Source organism: Sander vitreus, chromosome 13 (assembly GCF_031162955.1).
Source record: "Sander vitreus isolate 19-12246 chromosome 13, sanVit1, whole genome shotgun sequence".
Classification (NCBI taxonomy): Eukaryota; Metazoa; Chordata; class Actinopteri; order Perciformes; family Percidae; genus Sander; species Sander vitreus.
In genome coordinates this window covers 3,925,742-3,947,316 of record NC_135867.1, presented here as the reverse complement: position 1 = coordinate 3,947,316, position 21,575 = coordinate 3,925,742, and the positions used below count along the sequence as shown (strand labels likewise).

Genomic DNA, 21,575 nt, shown 5'->3' with positions numbered 1-21,575 from the left:
TACATTCATTTGAATGCCTACCACCTACCTCGACATTTTCAGTCTAAATTATCACCGTTGTCGTGTTTCAACCTTTTGCTTGTGAAAAAATGTTTCCAAAACCACCTCAGTTTCGGTATTTTATAATGGGACATCAAAATTAAGCAATAAAAATAAATGCATTGTGTGTAATAAACAGGGGTCATACGCAAATTTCCATGACTATGTATTCCTGAAAACGTCAGTCGACATTATACAATAAGAATAAAAATCTGTTACAGTTTACCCTCGGAGGTTTAACAATAAAATGAATGACAATGTCTGTGGTTCATAGTGGGATTCGCAATAACGCGCCCCGAAGAGACCGTACATCGATTAATCACATATTATAAAAAAAATTCCATGACTTTTCCAAAACTTTCTGGGTCTTTTAATGTTTCCAAAACCTTTCCAGGCCTGGGATTTGCATTTTTCAAATTCCAAAACTTTTCCAGGTTTTTTGAAAACGTATGAACCCTGAAGAAAATGAACAAAAAAGCACTTTCTCCTTTAGTAGAAAGTATAGCCGGTCTGAAGTGTGTATAACTTGGCATCAGTGGTCCAGCGTTACCTCGTTTTCTCAGGAAAAATGGTGGTCAGGCGCTCTATGGCTTTGTCGAACACAGTGTTGTGCGGCGACTCCAGCGGCCTGGTCGGAGGTTTGTGCTGAGGCAGAGAGGCCGGAGCTTCAGCTGCAGACGGGTGGATGATCGGTGAAGCTCTGCGGGAGGCTGAAGGTGGAGCAGCGAGCTCTTTGGCTGCCACAGACGGCTGCAACATCAAGACAGGAGAGAGAGTTTACATTTAATTAGTCCTTTCTATTGTAAATTATTGATTTTGCAACTGTATGGTTTCTGATAGACATATTCTACTATTAGAGATACACAAAGTAATATGGGCCCGTTTGGTAGTTATAGTAGTAGTACCTTTTTTGACATACTATGACTTTTTTTTTTAAACTTCTCACAACATACTATACTATGATTCTTTGACGTCACTTTTTTTTCTCCCCCCTTCACTTTTTTTGACATACTATGACTTTTTAAAAACTTCTAAAAAACATACTATGATTTTTTCCGACATAACATTTTTCAAAATACTATGACTTTGTTTTTTTACTTTGACATACTATTACTTTAATTTTATTTGTTTGACTTAGTAAATACTATGACTTTTTCGACACACTAAACTGTTATTTTTAAAACTTTTTTTCAACATACTATGACTTGACTTTTTCTTCGACATGACTTATTTACTTATTTCTTAAGGTGTTTGTTTATTTCCTCCCAACAACACAAGGGTTTTCTGTAAAACAGTTCCTCTATTAATGGTTATTATCGGACTTTATAAATAAACCTGATTTTTGGTCAATAATATACATGAATATGACCCAAAGTGTTAGAAATGATTAATTTGTGAAACTTGTATTTCAGTACAATATATTACATATTTTTTTAAAGTAAATACCATAGTGGGAGTAGTAACTGAAGTAGCAGTAGTAGTTGTGGCAGTAGATGGGAATTTTTAATTTTTTAACTTTGAATCTTTTTATCCACTGAATAGAACAATTGTACAAAAAGTCCAAAATAATGTCTTCAAATTGCTTAATGTCTTACTGGTGCAGCTGGAGGCGCCGGCTGGTTGTGGACGTTGACTGGAGACAACTCGCTGACTCTTCTACCATTCCTCACTTGATCCAGCTGCTCCTGGTACTGTGCCTGTGGAGCATATCAAGTATTATTAAACATCTGGACACACACACACACACATGGCATCTGGGCAGATTTAAAATAATCCATTACAAAAGTAGTTTCAGATTAATAACTGTAGATCAAATGATCATTTCAGCTCAAATAGATCATTTAAAACTGAGTCTTGTGAAATCCATACCATGATGTAGGTTGTAAAGTGACGCTGATGAAGCCTGTTGCACTTGTGATTTTTAACTAAGATGTAGTGGAGAAGAAGTATAAAGTCGCAGAAAAGGAAAATGCTCAAGTACGTCAAAATTATACTCAAGTACAATATGACATTATCAGAAGTCTCAGTGTGCGATGATCTACTTGTGTTGCTGTATGAGATGGATTCATGTACCTCAGCAGCAGCGATTTTCTTTTCAACTTCTTGGACATCAACTCTACAGCCATTTCTAGTTCTTTCCAGCTCTGGAGATGGGTATCTGGAAAAGATGAACGTACGTCACACAATAAATAAATCTAACACAAACTGGTCTATTCTGATTGAAAGCTGGGATTTCACTCTTTTTAACCTGTGTGCTGCTTCGTCCAGTTTGGTCAGCAGAGCTTTGCCATTGGCCAGCTCTCTGTAGAGGCCGTACAAACCCTGATCCCGACTGCTCTCCACTACAGACACCTGGAGGAGCAAAAACGATGAGGGTTAAGACATTTACTGAACTTGAAAAGCAGTAATAGTTTGAACAACCTGTAAAGAGTAAGCTGTGCTTCACTCTGACTGGAAGCTTGGCATGTTGTGTTCACTCCTATAGTAGTGGCAGTTAGGGCTAGGGTTGGGTACCGAAACCCGGTCTCTGGCATCTCTGTGGTCAAACTAGCTGCTGCTAAAGTTGGAGTGCACACGTATTCTGACCTTTATGGTAAAGGATACAGGCGTGACTACGTCCGCTTTTCAAAATAAGATGAATTGGATTATATTCACAGTATAAAGTATAAAACACTGATGCATTTTAATTAAGGACACCTCTGACGACAGACTCAAAATCAAGCATTTTAGCAAATTAAAGTCCCATATTTGTACTTGCTTAATGCTAACGTTAGCCATTATTTATCGCATAATTCGATGCATAATCAGCCACAGTCCGCATACACATATTTATGCAGGGGGCGCATTTTCTCAAATACGCCGCACTTTCGCCGCATAAATTGCAGATTTCCGCACAAAATATGCAGGGCTTGCATGATTTCATAATCCCCGCATTTTCGTTGCAAAAAATTTTTGCGTTTACTTCACACAAGAGCAGCCATTTTCCCCTGTTGCCATGGGAACGTTATGAAGTAACGTTATGAAGTGACGTAATTACGCGACGTGATCAAAAAGCTTCAAACCCCGCGATGAAGCCGCAGTTTAAGCAAGTTCAAGCAATTTCATCGCATAAATATCCTGCATAAATATCCCAACGCATTTTTTAAGAAAACGTGCTGGATAATCAAGGATTTTTGCCCGCAACAATCACAAAAAACTCTGCATTTTTCTGGAAGGACTGTAAAACGTTTATCAGGGCTTCACACAAGAACAAGAAGAAAAACAACTAACTCTAAATGAAAGGTCTCCGATTGGTGTAAAGAATTAAAGCCCTACCTGAGCGGTGTGAGATCTCCTGGTCGCCGAGGTAAAGGAGACCTTGCAGCGCTTGATCTCATCCTCCAGACTCATCTTCTCAGCTGCTGACTGATTGCTGAAAGGAAACAATTAGAAAAGAAGTGAACAACAAAGTCTGCGAGGCTTTCAATTCATGCTTCATCAACTCTTTGTTCATCACTTACCCCAGCTCAAGGAAATCACTCAACTTTGCGTCAAAGCTGGTTTTCTTCTCTCGGATGCTTCGGGTAAGACTGTGCATGTAAAAAGACAAAACAGAATAATTTGTTTAATGTGACTAGCTGAGACTATAAACCATCAGGAGTAAATGTACTTAGTTACTTTCCACCCTCATCGGCCTCAGTCTCACCTGCCGTGTTGCTCCACCAGCTCCTCTATCTCCAACTTCAGGGACTTCAGTCCTTCCTGGTTGGCTTTCTTCTCCTTCTGGTCCTTCTTCACCTCCTCTTCCAGCTTCTGCTGGAACAGCGTCAGCTCCTTATTGGTCACCTGGACAACAGAAAACAATCAAACACTTTCAGATTCAGCTCATCACTTTTCAAAAGCGTTGTAAGTAGTTTTGGCTCCAAAAGAATAAGAATAAAATGATTCAAACGTCCATTTAGGCTACATTTATATTGCTACGTTTTGGTTTTTAAGCAGAGTTTTGAGCCAAAAGCTTAAAACTTTATATTTATTTGTACTTTTGTCTACTACTTCTACCCTGTGTGTCTTTGTGCTGCTGCACCCCCTCTGGGGGGTCAATAAAGGCTTATCTTATGAAGACTATTCAGTCTAATTATAACTGCTTATGGACCTACTTGTATATTGGCAGTGATATTCTGAACTTCTGCCTCGAGGAGAGCGATGTCTTCTTCATGTCTCAGATTGACTTTGTCACAGCCTTTCACCATTTTCTTGATCTGCTGCTCCAAATTCTTGTTGCCCTTTTGCTTTTTGTTGAGGTCACCCTGGAATAACAAACCAGGCCAAAAAGGGTCAACAGCAAAACTCAGATAAAGTTAAAAACAACTTAAACACCGAGCTGATAAAATCAGCCAGGCCAGCCAATATCTGAATAAATCAGTCTCAAAACATCCACTATCGGTCTGGCTCTACTTAAAAACAGTTACAGGTAATCCATGAAGCTATAGCCACTCACCTGGCAGCTCTCAAAACGCTCATGAATCTCTGTATTCACCGCTACACTCCTCATGGTCTCCTGACACGTCTGAGAGAACAAAACAAAAAAGCATTTTGAACTTAACACCTAATTCAGCACACTTTAATGTATTTACATATTCCATCTAGTTTATTTAAAAAGGCAGTGAAATGTTTGGTATTAACCTGTACTGCTGCATGTTTCTTTAAAAAGCTTTCCTCAGTTGTCACTGAAGAGGTTTCCAAAAGTCCATTATCCAACTCACTAGTAGGTAGATCTAGCTCCTCGTAGCCATTATGTAAAAAGAAAGAGGCTTGCTGTTGACCGTCACCATTAGACCAATGGGAAAAATGATCATTCCTAGTCAGAGTAACTCCACTAGCTGACTGACCAAGCAGAGGAGACTGGGAGCCAAATACATAAGGACTTGGGAGGATGGGATAGACAGCAGTCTGTGCAGATGAAAAAGCGTCTAGATAGCCCGTGAAAGCAGATTCTTGACCCGCTTCAAAATCAGGAGAGGGAGAGTCTGAGTGGATTTCATCCAGGTCATCCAGGCTGGCCCCGTGTCCAGCCTGCTGCAGCGTAACGGCATGCTTTGCCAGGCCGATACACCTCCCCATCTTTATAAAGCGAAGGGACTCCAGGAGGAAGGGCTCGAAGCCGCCCGCTTCCTTCATCTTTAGCTGAGCCACTGAAGGGAAATTCCCTAGTTCCCCAACCAGCAGAGGGTCCTCAGCAACCAGCGGGCCGTGCTCCTCCAAGATCTGAGCAAAGTAGCTGCAGAGAGACATCCAAATATTCAAATCAAAAAAGGACAATATGCATGAGGACTACTATATACAGGGGTGGAGATTAACCAAGTAGATTTACTCTGAATTGCAGCTTGCACTTACTCATACAAACTCTCTTTTGTTGGGTCAGGGTTGTTGTCCAAAATGTTTTTATAGTGACTTCTGTGTCTGGTGCCGTTGTACTGGTTCTCAAATTCGGCCACTTGCTCTCGAAGGTGACTCGGTACGCTGAACGGATCACCAGGGTGAAGGAATGATCTGTTGACAGCAAATCTCAACGTTATTATATAAAACAGTTATTGTAGTATGTATACAATAACAATCGGTGTGCCCAATCGGGAGGATGAGAACTTACAAAGAGTCATCTTCAAAAAAGTCTTGGTCCCCGTCATCTCTCGGAGTTACTCTTTTCATCAGGAATTTGAGAGGACACACTTCAGAGGGACGCTACAAAGACATAAATAAGACATAAGACATTCTCTTTACAAGCAACGACTAGACATCACATTTTTTCCTCACCCTTGGCTCTTTCTGTTTCTTTTTCCGACCTCGACTCTTCATAGGAGAATTCTGAAATTAAAACAAATTCATTGACATCTTACTCAAGTTTCTTTCAGTTTTATTCATGTATTATTACCATGAGGATCAGGCACATTCACAATAAATCACTTAAAAAGGAATTATGGGATATAATATATTTTAAATTCCTGGATATTAAACGTTACATTTTGTTGCGGTGGTCCCAGTAATATTTGTTCCTAAAGTGTACTGAATTAGCATGTCACATGACACATGTGACATGTCAAATATTGAATATACTGAAGACGGCTTCAATAATGTAATAATGCAATTTTTTTTTACATTTTGTTGTTGTAGATCAGGGTTATTGTAGTTAACGAAAAATAAGACTAAAACTAAACAATGAAAATAATTTTGTTTATTTAAATAAAAGCGACTGAAACTACAATGAACATTCAAAAACCAAAATGAAATAGAATTGCGGGTTAAATCAGCTTTGTTTTCTCCCTTCATATGCACTGTGGTTGCTGTTAACACTTTGTCCTGTTCTGTTTGACTTCTTGATGACACAGTAACTAGTCCAAAAGGTGGCAACAATGCAACATAGCAGATGTTGGCTTGTTACCAGTCTTTATGCTAAGCCACGCTAACTGGCGGTATCCGTACAGACCTGACACTGGCATCGATTGTCCCATCTAACTCTCGGCAAGAAGGCAAAACAAAGTGCATTTCCCAAAAATGTAGACCTAGTCCTTTAAGGTTTAGTTTATGAGGCAACTAACTTAACTGAACAAAATGTTAAGTTTCTAAAGACTTACATTTTGATTTTCATCAGACTTTTTTAAGACCGAACAATGTCCATCTGAAAATAAAAGAATTAGAGTGATGAGCAACAAATAAAGAAGCCTTCAAATCAAATGTTAAGTCAAGTTAAATATACATACCCATCATATCAAAATACTCATCAAGTATAGGGTGGCAGGAGAGATACCCGTCTCTATGCTCCTCCAGAGTCCAGATAAAGAGTCTCATATCACGTGGGGGGGCCTGTTTTAGGTATTCAGTCACAGTCAAGCCAATGCTTGAAAAAAGCTCCGGCCTAGTACCGAGCTTCTCTATAATCACGTCCTGCAATGGGCCAAAGTTGAGCAGAAAAGCCAGATCCAGCTGCTCCAAGTGTCCTGCGTAGCGCTCAATGAAGGATTTGGCCGCATTCAGACCTGAAGAAAGCAGAAAGTAGTTGGTCACACTCCACAAAATGGCACTGATCTGCGCAAATATACACTACCATTGGAAAGTTTGGAATCTCCTGCCACAAAATTTTGATTGGGTCCAGTCTGAGAGAACTACTCTATATGTTTGAATGGTCTTTGATGCTTTGAGGTTGCAGAAAGTCCTTTTTACAAATGTATGTTCTTTTGTTTTGTACAGAAGAAAACACTGTACAATGGTTCAACCAGACTGACAACTGAAAGGGCAGAAAGAGACAAAGATCCCTCTGAGCGACAGTTGAATAAGAAGAAGAAATCAGCAGTCATTGGTAAAAGAAATGGGAAGCTTAGCATCAAAATGTGTGCAGATTTAAATAGGAACAGCTTCCTGTTTCAGTGTCAAGTGCACTATAAGGCAGCCTATAACAAGCTGGAGTAAACAGGCAACATGTTTCTTTAGCAAAGCTCTTCTTCAAACATCACAATAGAAATAGGTGTCTACATTATATGGTTTTTAATCTCTGTTAAAGTAGTTATTGAAGGAAAGAAAAAAAACCAACAGCTGGTTCCAAACTTTTAAATGTGTGCGTCACTTCTCCCAGGTAAACATTCAAGTGTACTTTTGGTAAAATAACTCTTCATCCATTTAGCATCCACATGTTCCTTCCATGTTTCGTGTCACACATCGTTTAAGTTGTACAAATTTGAACTTGAACTCTAGAGGACTCACATATTTAAGAGAGATTTACTGATAAATGCTGACCTGCATTGTTGAGCTGGCACGCCCAGTTGCTGAGTTTAGGATTTATATCCTGACAGGTACTGAGTAGTTGAATAAGTACACGAGCCCAAACCCGGTTCTTCCTCTCCAGTAGCAGCTCAACGGCCTGACCTAGATTCTCCAGCGGCGCCAGCTGCCAGTTCAATATCCTCGCGGCTACTTGGTTCCCCCTCGACGAGTCCAGCTCCAGCCAGGGCTTCAGACTGCCGGTCAGGACCGACACGTGGAGGCCCTTCTCCTCTCTGAGCAGCTCCATGTTCTGGCTGATCTGAAGAAGAACTCTATCCCTGTACAGCAACCAGGCTGACAACACAGTGAAAACAAAAAGGTGACTGATCAACATTTGTTTTGCTAATACAAAGTAAATCTGCGGCTCTAATAAGCCAACCGCTGCCTGACAGTGTCCAAATCTGGTTAGTAAGTTATGATGTAGTTGGCAGGCTCTATCGTGGACATCAGAAAAACTGGTAGTAAAAGAACCAAGTTATGTTTATCAGTTCAAAAAAATCTTACAAAACTCTTCCAACAATCAAAGTTAAGAACAAAGGCTAGCCACCAAATCTCTGGATCGTGCAATATGGTGTAATATGAAATATCATCACGATCTATTGTGACTATAAACATGTATTTAATTAAATCCCCTGATGAAAAATTACAGACTTAACAAGACTGGAGTCCACAATTAGAAGAAGTGCAGTCAGAGAAACATTTCAGAAATGAGGATATTTGAAGCAGTACCTTTCTGTTGACTCTCGGTTGCGGAGTCTTCTTTCTGCTGCAGAATCTCATCATTGATCGCCTGCTTTTCTTGAAATGACTGCTTATGCTGCTTTCTCTTGAGTCTGTGCTCTTCCTTTGATTTTAACTTCTTCAGACTGAAAATAAATCATAATAGACAAAGGTAGTTATTTTGAAATCAAGTACTTTATTAGTATATTACCCTTTAAAGTGAGTCTGCAAAAACTGAACCAAATTTACACATCACTGTCTGTGAATTAAATTCTAGCAGCACCTCATTTGAATGTCAAACCAGTTTTTACAGAATTGTAACAGTGATAACAATAATACAGTCACTCAATCAGAATCAATACATGTCTTGCCAAATAAGCAACCTGTTTTTCTTTCAGTGTTATTTGTAACAGTACCAATCAGGATGACTTGCTGTGATGGCCCACTAACCCCTGCAGCTACACTCAGTCACCAGCATGAACTGTACTTAACTCACCTTGTACATTTCTGATTCACTTTGGGCTTCTTTGGATTCTGTGGTTTTGGAATGGCAGCTTCAAACTGAGGAGAGAAAGGACTTAGGTCAACCACTGATCCTGTGATTCATGAGCAGTGACTCTAAAAAGCTTCACTTCACCTGCAGTGAATCATCTTACCTTACACTTCACCAACCCCGTCGGACCAAAGATCTTGATACAACAGATTTGGCCGACACAGTCTGGAGTCAAACACGGCTCTTGCAGGAAATCCTGCAACACAACAATAAATTAGACTGGAAGCAGCAGGGGCAGACTACGGTGACGCATTAGGGCAGTTGTAGGTAAAGAAAAAGATTTACGGAGCCGGGGGAGGGGGTTAATATTCCGAGAAATAAACTCAGATTGTCCAAGATTAAAGAAAAAAAAAAAAAAACTTAATATTTTCTCAGATTATAAAAAGGCATACATTTGCTCTATTACTGCTAAACATACAGAAACAAGCGGTAACATTTTGGACACATCTAAATGTGTGTCAAAAAGACACATTCCATTTCGAAGCACTAAAAATACAAGTGCCAAATCCTAAAAACAGTCCCCTCAGTCAGCTAATGTTGAGAAGAAGAAGAGACGGATCCTGACTAAATACAGGCTCAGTGACCACCAACTGGGTCAGTGAAAAAGCATGTTCACTAAGAGATTTACACCTTGAAAAAAATAAAACTTCCAAATGTTAACACCAGAAAAGAAGCTGGAAGTTCTCTTAGGAGAGGGGACAGCAGCTCCACTGACAGCTAAATATGTATCTGCCTGCCACAGCCTGAGGGACTCACAACCACTTTAGGATCCCAAAATTTGTTTAGTATTGTATAGTAATTATATTATACAAAAACTGTGTAATGTAATTGTTTTGTAATCTAGTGTGTTGTATCGCGATCAGTACAGTGTAGTATGTATGTGACACTTACATATTTAATATATGACATGTAGGCTATGAATTTATGTAAACTGCTTTGAGAGCGAGCGAGAGCGTTTCCATACCTGTTACTCTCCTTTGGTGTCTGATACATTTTAACACTTTGCTGATTTTTCTGAGAGCAGCATATCCCAAGCCTAACTCGTGCGCTAACAGCACCATTCGCACATTCACATCAAACGCTACATCGTTCCGCGATACGTCTTGAAGACGCGTAGCTGTGTAGACACTTTGCCTGTACACATCTTTGCAAAGACTGCACTCTAGTAGTAAACTGCTACAGAACCCATGATTCTGTGGATCGATGCTAACTTTAAGCCCTGTCCCTGCTCCATTAGGACAAATTAACCACTGATCAGTTCATTCAAATGCACTACATGAACTATCAGCCACTACTGTGTGGCGCTCCGATTACCTCCGCTGTCTGAACACTCCTGTCGTCCGACAGTTTACGCATCAACGGACTTTGTGAAGGCATTTCATCATCTGCTGTCGTAGTTTGTAATCCCCAGTGTCTTCTTGCTAATGACAACGGTTTTCGTCTAAGATGATTTGACGCACTTCTTTCGACATTTTGAACTCCCGCAGAAATGTCAGAGCATGTCACGTGACGAATCACGTTAAAGTTAAATCCCCCATCGTACTTTCACAATTGGTTGCTTATAAGAATGAAATGACCATATTTGGATCCAACAATATTGCACAGGAGAGAGCGAGCTTTCTAACGGTGTATGTGACGACAGGGTGCAGACAGCGATCGCGGAGCAGCATGTTGACTTAGAACTAGAGATGTTCCGATACTGCCTAAAACACTGGTATCGGGAAGTGCTGGAGTTTATGCACCGATCCGATACCACGTAACAAAGCCCTAAAGATATCTACGTTAAGTAGTTTGTGTTCTTTTTCCGTTATAACTGACTGTCAAACTGGATAATAAAAAAAAGTTCTGTGGCGTTCATCGTTTGTGTTTGTTCATGTTTCACAAAGAGTTTAACCTGAGCCAGACTGACAACAAAGATAGAAATCATATATCATCCATACAGGGATAGTAGTATACAGTTGTTATAACATAATAAAATATATGACACACTGGTATCGGATCGGTACTCTGTATCGGCAGATACGCAAGTTCAGGTACCGGAATCGGGAAGCCAAAAATGGTATCGGACCATCTCTACTTAGAACGCCAATTTTGTTGAATTTAGGAGAAATCTACAGACGCAAATAGACAAAGTGTAGTAAAATAAAGACCTAAATGTGCATTTTGGACTATTTTTTCACCAAGTCCGAAAGAAGACATGTTATGCAAGACAAATAGCCCAAAATCTCAAAATTGACCAGTGCATAAAAAAAACAATGTTTTTGCCTGCCGTTGTTTGCGAGGGATTTGTTAGGAATATTTACTAGTACAGTAGAGAACACTCATCTTAAAAGAATGGCTGTTCCTGGCAAAATGACACATACACATAGTGACAGAGCGCTGACACTTGAGGGTGAGGTGACAGTCAGACTGGTTAGAATCAGTTTGAATTCCTCTCAAGTAAACAGACTGTCCACCATCCTCGTAGACTGAACAATACCCGTGGTGGAAGGGAGAGCGGTAAATCTTTTTTCAGGGTGTTGTCCTCTACCATTGGATGGATCGAGTGCCAAGAGGCTAGGACCAGCCTGTGCACCAACGAGGAGGCGCCAAAGTCTAAATCCACAGCTGCCTCCCGCCTTAGTATTAACCAATCACAATAGCCTGCACATTTTTCATATATTGAACTGTGACTGTTGAAACTACAGCCAGGTCCATAAATATTGGGACATCGACACAATTCTAATCTTTTTGGCTCTATACACCACCACAATGGAGTTGAAATGAAACGAACAAGATGTGCTTTAACTGCAGACTTTCAGCTTTAATTTGAGGGTATTTACATCCAAATCAGGTGAACGGTGTAGGAATTACAACAGTTTGTATATGTGCCTCCCACTTTCTAAGGGACCAAAAGTAATGGGACAATTGGCTGCTCAGCTGTTCCATGGCCAGGTGTGTGTTATTCCCTCATTATCCCATTTACAAGGAGCAGATAAAAAGGTCCAGAGTTCATTTCAAGTGTGCCATTTGCATTTGGAATCTGTTGCTGTCAACTCTCAATATGAGATCCAAAGAGCTGTCACTATCAGTGAAGCAAGCCATCATTAGGCTGAAAAATCTAAACAAACCCATCAGAGAGATAGCAAAAACATTAGGTGTGGCCAAATCAACTGTTTGGAACATTCTTAAAAAGAAAGAACGCACCGGTGAGCTCAGCAACACCAAAAGACCCGGAAGACCACGGAAAACAACTGTGGTGGATGACCGAAGAATACTTTCCCTGGTGAAGAAAACACCCTTCACAACAGTTGGCCAGATCAAGAACACTCTCCAGAAGGTAGGTGTATGTGTGTCAAAGTCAACAATCAAGAGAAGACTTCACCAGAGTGAATACAGAGGGTTCACTACAAGATGTAAACCATTGGTGAGCCTCAAAAACAGGAAGGCCAGATTAGAGTTTGCCAAACAACATCTAAAAAAGCCTTCACATTTCTGGAACAACATCATATGGACAGATGAGACAAAGATCAACTTGTACCAGAGTGATGGGAAGAGAAGAGTATGGAGAAGGAAAGGAACTGCTCATGATCCAAAGCATACCACCTCATCAGTGAAGTATGGTGGTGGTAGTGTCATGGCGTGGGCATGTATGGCTGCCAATGGAACTGGTTCTCTTGTATTTATTGATGATGTGACTGCTGACAAAAGCAGCAGGATGAATTCTGAAGTGTTTCGGGCAATATTATCTGCTCATATTCAGCCAAATGCTTCAGAACTCATTGGACGGCGCTTCACAGTGCAGATGGACAATGACCCGAAGCATACTGCGAAAGCAACCAAAGAGTTTTTTAAGGGAAAGAAGTGGAATGTTATGCAATGGCCAAGTCAATCACCTGACCTGAATCCGATTGAGCATGCATTTCACTTGCTGAAGACAAAACTGAAGGGAAATTGCCCCAAGAACAAGCAGGAACTGAAGACCGTTGCAGTAGAGTCCTGGCAGAGCATCACCAGGGATGAAACCCAGCGTCTGGTGATGTCTATGCGTTCCAGACTTCAGGCTGTAATTGATTGCAAAGGATTTGCAACCAAGTATTAAAAAGTGAAAGCTTGATTTATGATTGTTAATCTGTCCCATTACTTTTGGTCCCTTAAAAAGTGGGAGGCACATATACAAACTGTTGTAATTCCTACACCGTTCACCTGATTTGGATGTAAATACCCTCAAATTAAAGCTGAAAGTCTGCAGTTAAAGCACATCTTGTTCGTTTCATTTCAACTCCATTGTGGTGGTGTATAGAGCCAAAAAGATTAGAATTGTGTCGATGTCCCAATATTTATGGACCTGACTTTCTTCTTTTTGGGGCAAGAAGAGACAGAAACAGCAAATCCTGTGGATTCTCAAACAGGAAAGATCCTTGTATACAAGTCTCTATTATTATTCTAGCTTTAATAAACCACCTTATGAGAGAAGTTGTTGTCTTCTGTCCTAACTGACCAACTGGACCGCGTCACCGTCTCCCCTTAAATCTCAGAAAAGTCCAGAGTTTTTTCTTGCAGATTTATGACTTTAAAATCTCAGAGAATTTGAGTTTTTTTCTCATAAAGTTTAGATTTTTTCTAAATTTGGATCTGGGAAATTTACTAATTTAACCTGGGAGTATTTTTCTAGGAATATTACCCAACTTTTTCCAGCTCTGTGAATTTTTTTTTTTAAACCTACAAAAAGGCCATTATATGCCATCGTAAAAAACAGCTAAAGCTTTGTCAAGTGAAAAAAGTACTTACTCTGGACATTTTCGATTGATGATCATGACTGAAAATACTGAAATGACTGAAATATGGAAAATGTACCTTTTCATTCTTTTCACAGAAAGATGATGTCTTGAGGGCCTTCCAACAGGCGATGTGGTATTCAACAATGCAGCTCCGACAGCAGCATATTTGAATAAAGCCCTATATAAAAAGAGGCACATTCGTTATTACGATACGTTAATAGTTGAATTCCAAAACTAACCTAGCTGGGTTTCACGGCTGCCACTTACCTTAAAATCTGGGTCAGTAAAGTAGATTTCAGCTTTTAAATGGCCGAGGCATTTCTCAAGTCGACAAATGGCGTCCGGATTAGGAGGAAATCTGCAAAACTCTATAGCCTGCTCCAAAATGTCCTAAAAGAGAAAATACAAGATAAGCCCAGTATGCAATCAAAATTAGTGTATTCTATTGTATGTATTTATGTGACACACACACACGAGATCACCCTAACTTGATTATAAACGGTTTTCAGACTTCTAAAAGAACTGGTCAAACCCGTGATTTAGGTGTCATAGTATAATTAAAATTTGCTTTCTATTTCTTAACTTAGTGCTACTTTTATACAGGGATGCACCGAATCCAGGATTCGGATTCGGCTGAATATTGGGCTTTTTGACGGGGTTCGGTTTCTGCCGAACCTTAGAATTGTTTTCCACTGAACCCTACGCTTGCACTATGCTGGTCGACGTAATGACGGTGCCGTTGATTACGCCGCCGTCATTACGGGAATGCGTTTACGTACTATCTCAATGCAGTAGGCTGTGAGAAAGTGAAAATGGAACTCAGGAGCAGAAAATGTGTTTGGCAGTACTTTCAGTCAAAAGAAGACAATTCAAGTCGAGATACATGTTCAATTTGCAATGCTGATTTGTCTCTAGGTGGCAAGGACCCTAAACAATACACAACATCACCGCTGTTGAAACATTTGCGTATGAAATGTCCGAAAGAATAAGAGTTGTGCATGAAGGAATCTACAGACAGCAGCCAAAATGCAGCAACTTCAGGTACGGCAAAGGAAGGACAGTCACTGCTAAAAACGTGCGTTAACCAGACGACCATTACCAGCTTCATTACTTCATTAATGTGTTTACGGTGTTAATGGACTGAGGATGGGAGTTAAGGATTCGGTTTCGGCAGAATCTTAAACAGTGGATTTGTTATTCGGCCGAACCCCAAAAATATGGATTCAGTGCATCCCTACTTTTATATACGGTGTTGTATTTTAATGTTTTAATTTTATTATCCAATCTAATTTATGCTATTTAAATAATTGAATATATGATGGTTAAAATGGTTTAAAGGGGGCTACAACTGCAATCCTGTATTGTTAGAAGATAATAAAGCTGAACCTTGAACAGTAAATTGGGTGAATACTACATTTGCCATTTAGCTAAATTTGTTTTTACATTAAGTCTTTTCTGTTAATCAGTGTAAAAAAAATAATGTGATTCCATTCAGTTGATTAGCAGAGGTGTTCAAACACTAACATGCAACTGAATAATCTTTAAAAACGGATATAAACACAAACCAAAATGACAACATACCTTGAAATAGTCCGGCTGCGTTTCTTTGACAATCTCTTTCGTTAAAGGCCAGGTGAGTTTACCCGGGATTATTTGATTCTTGACCATTTGCAGTGAATCTGAAAACTGCCGCAGAGCAACTGCAAACCTGTCCGAAGCAGAAGAGCATTATGTTTGAAACAGCAAAAGGTGTGAATCAATGACACAAAAACGGGTAAAAACTAGAAGCCATTGTACCTGTTCTCTTTGAGATGCACCCTCCCGATGGCGTAGTAAACCAGACACTGAAACGTCCTCTCCTCAAATGATTTGATCTTCTCCAGAAGTGTTTGTGCTTCTCTAAGTTCCTGTGTTTAACAAAGCATCACAGGAAATGAACATTCTATTCTTAATGTTCGCCTCACAGTAATTAATCAAAGCAGAATGTCGCTACATCAGGAAGAAAGAAAATACTGGGGAAAAAGTGGTTATATAATATTAGTTTGGAGACTCTGCTGCTGTTAATCATACTATTGTCCCCCTACCTGGTTATTTTTTCCCATGTGTGCCTGTATACATGTTTCCATTTTTTTTAATTCAATTCTTATTTTAGTTTTATGTACCTCTTATTATTTCTCTCTTTTACTTCCCCATTTATCTGTATTTGTTCTGTCTTTGTGCTGCTGCAACAACTGAATCCCCCCCCCCGGTGGGACTCAGTTATCTTCTCCTGTCTTGGTAGAGGCTAAGACATGGACATCATGAAGTGGTCTAACTAGATAGCTGTTGCCATTCAGGGCTAACAAGCCTACATTTATCTACGAGTTACCTCAGGCTGGCCGATTTCTGTTAGGGCTGTAGCGCGGCCATACGGCAACAAAAGTACATCCAGCGTAGAAAGTCCAAGTTCCTGAGAAAGCAAAAGGAAAATTAATTATGTCTTTTACAGCTCATGGCAAATCCAGTAGCTTTGATATGGTTCTTAAACTGCAGCAGATCATTTGAGAAGATGTGTTTGAAGAGAACAGGAACATGCCACAGTAGAATAAATTCACAGGCCTTTTACAACATTTTAGGCATTCTTTTTGTATTTGATAGTTGATGGTGTAGAGAGAGGGGATGAATTGCAAAAAAAAAAAAAAAAAAGGTTTCCAGCTGGAAATAAAGCAGTTTATTGATGAGATTTATCAAAGCGTTTTCTTAGCTGCGGTTTTCTATTTGTAGTGAATGCTGTTATTGAGTGTTTTATTCATTACAAAGCCACCCATCGCTTTGTGTAGATTCTGTAAAGCACTTTGTGTTACATGTTATATGTATGAATAATGCTATACAAATAAAGTCTGATTGATTAACATGGTTATACGTTGTCTGCATTTCTTATGCTTCTCCCCCCCCACTTTACCAAATTTGAACTGAGCCGTGACTCCTGTGTACCGTTACACCCCTAGTGACTACTACAACAATCAAAAACGTGACAATTCTCTGAATCTACTAGCACAATGTTGACAGTGTAAAGTGCTACAACTTTAGCACTGGTTTGCACATCAGTGATAGGATTACCTTGGGTGAGCTGATTCCAAGTATAGCCAGTGCCTTCCTGAAGGCCTGCTCTGCATTGTGGCTGCGGAGGTCGGCCAGAGCAGTGTGTCCGTCCTGCACCAACGATCTCAACTCTTCACACAAATCCGCTTTACGGTCATCCAGTTTCTGGTTCTGAACAGATGAAACAAAGCACAGACCCAGTCAGTTATTTCATTTAATGATACTTTTTGGAAGTGCTAAAAAGTTGAGATACTATTTAATACAATCTTTTAACACAGTACATCACCATCCAGCAAGTGTCAGAGAGACTGATATGATCATCTCTACAGAGGTTTCTTTGATACAGTGTGCTGGAAAAGCTTTACAATATTAAACACCACACCCATGACTAAAGACAGTTGCAACATGTTGAATGAAGCCAAGCTCCCAACCTAAAATTACATGCAGAGCCTTACCTCATCTTCAGACGGATTTCTTTTCTTAGATTTCTTCTTTGTTGGGGTGCTGGGCTCTCCTTTCCCATTCTTTGAAGAAAGCTCACTGGAAGCACAGACTTGTTAATCAGCTACATAGTCTGAAAGGGAGATTCTTTGATTTTGGATGAGATGAAATCTATAAAACAGGCCACAATGTTGATTCTTATTAAAAGCTGATTTATTTCAACACGCGTGTTGGTCAGACCCACAGCAGAAACAAAAACAAGTCTGTACTGAATAAATGCACACCGCTCTTATATAGTCAGATTTATGGAAAATACAAGTAATTACGGCTACAAGAGTGTCTGTTTTAAGTGAAAAACATGTCGTCCAGGCTCTCTTTGCTTTAGCTGGCTGGGGAAAAGGAAAAAAAAAAAAACACACTAATTTAGGGGTTTCCTTGCCTATCCAACTCAAAGGCTTTACACTTTGTATTATTACATATAATCTATAAACACTATTGCGATTTTTATCAGAAACTACTATAATGCGCTTATAACAAACGTGCACAGGCAACAGGGGGAATGACACTTTAAGTAAGCGGTGAATTGCCGTTATTCATGAAGGCAAACAAATGTGTGTTTGTCATGAAAGCAGGGTTATAGGTGGTTATATTCCTTATATAAGCAGATGTTTTAAGCAGTGGCATCTTTTATAAAAGCATTAATATTCCACTAACCTTTTTGAGTTTTTAGTAGTGCCATCTGACTGTGCAGTCCTTTCATTTTTCACTGGAGAGAGAAAATATTAGGCATGAAGTCATTAAGTGTCATGAACATGAGTCCATATTTTGGGGTGGGTATAAAAAACAAAACTCCACAGAGCACCTTTAAAAATCAATCAATGTGTAGTTAAGGATATGGGCAACATACTGTGTACACCCTAATACACGTTATATTCAGCTTGTATGCGTTGGACAACCAAGAGATACTGCTACCAGGATCTGAACCTGGGCCAGATAAAGTGTCAGGTGTGTCAGAAGGCGTTGAAACAAACTCACCTTGTTGCTTTTCCAATTTAACGTCGGAGACCTGTCAAGACATATTATGCTCATTTACAGGTTCACACTTGTATTTTGGGTTTCAACTACAACATGTTTACATGCTTTAATCTCCAAAAAACACCTCCTTTTTCTTCATACTGTCTGTCTGAATATACCTGTATTCACCCTCTGTCTGAAACGCTTCATTTTAGCGCCTGTCTCTTTCAGCCCCCCCTCCTGTAAAGCCCAATCTGCTCTGATTGGCTTGCAAGAAAAATACTTCAGGTAAAGCCACACAAACACAGTCCATACAAATCATTGAATACACTCATGTGTCTTTTACATGTGAATTATATTCTAAAGCTAGTGTTTCACACTGACTAAACTAATGGGTGAAACTAATGATTGTTTTTACGATCCGTTCATTCAAGATCATGTTCTCGATTTATTTGGTTTGGTATGCAGGATAATTTACCCAAAATTAAAATTTAAAAAAAGAGAAAAAAAAAGAGAGAAAAAAGAGAAAAGGGCGAACAAAATACATCTATGTTTTAGTACTACAGTATAAATGTTTAAAAGAAAATTTGATATATGTGGAAATGACAAACTGATATTGTGAAAAGTGAAATTTAAAATCCTGAAATAGAAAAACTTAAATGTAAATGCTTAAATGAAGAAAAACAACTTTATATCTTAGTAATTAATTTCTCACGCACAATCTTTTCCTTTTTAATGACAATTTGAGTTGTTATATTTAAGATTTAAACAGGATTTTAAACTTCACTTTTCATTTTCAAATTGCCATTTTACAATATCAATTTGTCATTTTAAAATCCATTTTTTTTTCCTTCTTTTGATTTCCTTATTTGTTTTTACTACCACACAAGAAAGAAGAGCAGCAAATCCTCAAAACTGAGGGGCTGGAGATAAGATACGTTTGACACTTGGCTTAAAAAATGGCTTAACTGATTGATCAATTATCAAAATATTTAATAATTCTTTCGATCAACTTAACGATTAGACATTTCAGATCTAGACAAAACTCTTAAAAAAAATAAACTGATGCTGACACCGTCTGCTAATTCAACATGAACAAAAAGGTTTACTAACTTTATTCTGTGGAGGAGGATCAATCTTTTTAGTAGTTTTCACAAAAAGTTGTGGCTCCACTGCACGTGCTCTGTTAGCGCTCTCCGATCTGTAAAAAACCAAAAACAAAATCATCAAGACGTTTATCAGCATTTATTAATCAAGTTTGTATAACATGTGTAAGGTAGCACACATACCTTTTAATGTGTTTTTTCTTAGGGTGTACAACTGAAATCAAAGCACAGAAACACAGCTTTCGTTTATGACCGACGGCAAAAGTTGAATGGATGATTTCACCCAGATTAAATAACTAGTTATTTTTGTCCTCCATGACAAGCAAAAAATAAGACACACTCCAACTTCAAATGGAAAAACAAACCTACAAGACTGCAAGAAGTATAGTTGTTTAATATTCCTGCTTTTCTTTACTTTTTTCCACCTTTGATTTTTGAGCTGTATCGAAATGAGAAGATGTGGACTTCCTTCAGTATAGAGGCTGCTTACTGACATCTGTGTAAATCTGCCTAGTAAACACAATGTAATGTATGTTTTGTACTACTTGTGTAGATGCGAAGGCTGCAAAACTTTTGAACCAGTTACAAATGTGTTTAAAATCTACAGGAAACTCTCGCTCTTCCCTGCACTAGTTGTTTCAGATAATGGGATTTAGGGTGCTGCTGTTAGCATGACACGAGTGCAGTGAAAATACCTTCGGGCATTTCAGTGAAGAATTTCTGCTGTTGCTGTTCGAGGTCTCTAACCCCCTCGTGGTTGTCTCTACAAAGATTCTGGGCTGAAATGTTGGCTTCAATTGCCTTTCTGAACTCTCCCAAGGAGAACAAAGCCTCACAGTAGCGGTAGTGACCCTGCAAACAGAAACCGTCATTAACGTCTAACTCAAAATAATTGTTTGATTGACATGAAGTACAGTTGGTGTCAACAGCAGCAGGCAGTACAGTTCCCGTTGTGACTTCAGACATACTGCTCAATATGAATCTCTCTCCCTCATTAGCATTCACAAAGTTAACTTATGGCAAAATATACAAATTACAGAAACAAAAAGCTGTCATAAAGGAAACGATCCAATGCAAAAATTCAGTGACATGACACCGGTCTGTTTGATACCTGGGTACCTGATACTGGGGTGTGAAACGTTGTACTGACTCTGAACTTAAACATACTGAATTTACCTCCTCTCCGCATTAGTACTGACACTGCTATTTGACTCAGGACATCCTTAACGTCTGTAATACATGTCGCACAAATTTCTCCGTGTTACATGTCCTACATTAATGTAACCGGATCATAAAAGAGATTAGTACCTTTGTCCAGCGTGGTTTTATCAGCGTAGCACGTTTTCCGTCATTAACCGCTTTTCTGTAAGAACCAAAAGTTAATAGAATAAAGATAGAACAAATAAAAGAGCAATTAGACTCACAATTACAATGCAAGCAATATACAAACTAGGGGTGGGAACCAGAGGGTACATCACGATACTGATTATATCACGATACAGTAATTCTGCCATAGGCAACATATTGCTAGACAATCCTATAATGATACAACACGATAATCGGTCCAACTATGAATACAAAATTCCCGTAAAAAGGTTAAGTGCAGGTTTTCTCTCTTTACTCACTGCAAGTCAAAACTGTTAGAAAAACAGCATTCTGCAGAAGCAGTTTTTCAGTCTGTAAAATAAAATTAAAGAACTATAGAGCAACTATGGGTCCAAACTTTGGACTTAAACATGGCTGGGGCATCTGTTATTGTCCTCAAACTGCTGTCCGCAGTTAAAAACCTCTTTGGCCAGTTAACTTATGTTTAAGTTTCCCTCATTCATGTGTTGAGCACTACCTCGAGAAGCCTTGAAGTAGTGACGCAGGGAGCAGGGAAATCTAGAGTGCATAACTATCTAATAAATCACTGTACTAGTTTTATTAATTAAAATATAGATTTTTGGCACCAGCGTATTGATTCTCATATTGCACGATGGACAACGATGAATTGCGGTATTGGTTTGTGGTATTTGTCCCACCCCTAATACAAACAGTAACCACAACCAGAGATGTACTTGAAATATT

At 39.2% G+C, this 21,575-nt stretch overlaps 1 protein-coding gene across 2 annotated transcripts in view; it reads right to left on the bottom strand.

Moving 5' to 3' along the window:
- ttc3 (tetratricopeptide repeat domain 3) overlaps positions 1-21,575 on the bottom strand; it is a 35,446-nt gene that overhangs the window by 1,529 nt on the left and 12,342 nt on the right. For both annotated transcript variants that reach the window (XM_078265455.1, XM_078265456.1), the window contains exons 11-42: positions 20,814-20,868; positions 20,201-20,357; positions 19,689-19,719; positions 19,513-19,600; positions 18,421-18,451; positions 18,100-18,151; positions 17,400-17,484; positions 16,963-17,115; positions 16,232-16,312; positions 15,661-15,770; positions 15,445-15,571; positions 14,131-14,253; positions 13,940-14,041; positions 9,207-9,299; positions 9,047-9,111; positions 8,560-8,696; positions 7,804-8,124; positions 6,774-7,049; positions 6,648-6,691; positions 5,830-5,880; positions 5,666-5,757; positions 5,413-5,568; positions 4,702-5,296; positions 4,517-4,585; positions 4,176-4,325; positions 3,725-3,864; positions 3,540-3,608; positions 3,355-3,451; positions 2,288-2,391; positions 2,113-2,197; positions 1,635-1,736; positions 590-789 (exon numbers count right to left, since the gene is read on the bottom strand). In XM_078265455.1, coding sequence (XP_078121581.1) covers positions 590-789; positions 1,635-1,736; positions 2,113-2,197; positions 2,288-2,391; positions 3,355-3,451; positions 3,540-3,608; positions 3,725-3,864; positions 4,176-4,325; positions 4,517-4,585; positions 4,702-5,296; positions 5,413-5,568; positions 5,666-5,757; positions 5,830-5,880; positions 6,648-6,691; positions 6,774-7,049; positions 7,804-8,124; positions 8,560-8,696; positions 9,047-9,111; positions 9,207-9,299; positions 13,940-14,041; positions 14,131-14,253; positions 15,445-15,571; positions 15,661-15,770; positions 16,232-16,312; positions 16,963-17,115; positions 17,400-17,484; positions 18,100-18,151; positions 18,421-18,451; positions 19,513-19,600; positions 19,689-19,719; positions 20,201-20,357; positions 20,814-20,868 — 4,041 coding nt within the window. The remainder of the gene's footprint in view (positions 1-589; positions 790-1,634; positions 1,737-2,112; positions 2,198-2,287; positions 2,392-3,354; positions 3,452-3,539; positions 3,609-3,724; positions 3,865-4,175; positions 4,326-4,516; positions 4,586-4,701; positions 5,297-5,412; positions 5,569-5,665; positions 5,758-5,829; positions 5,881-6,647; positions 6,692-6,773; positions 7,050-7,803; positions 8,125-8,559; positions 8,697-9,046; positions 9,112-9,206; positions 9,300-13,939; positions 14,042-14,130; positions 14,254-15,444; positions 15,572-15,660; positions 15,771-16,231; positions 16,313-16,962; positions 17,116-17,399; positions 17,485-18,099; positions 18,152-18,420; positions 18,452-19,512; positions 19,601-19,688; positions 19,720-20,200; positions 20,358-20,813; positions 20,869-21,575) is intronic.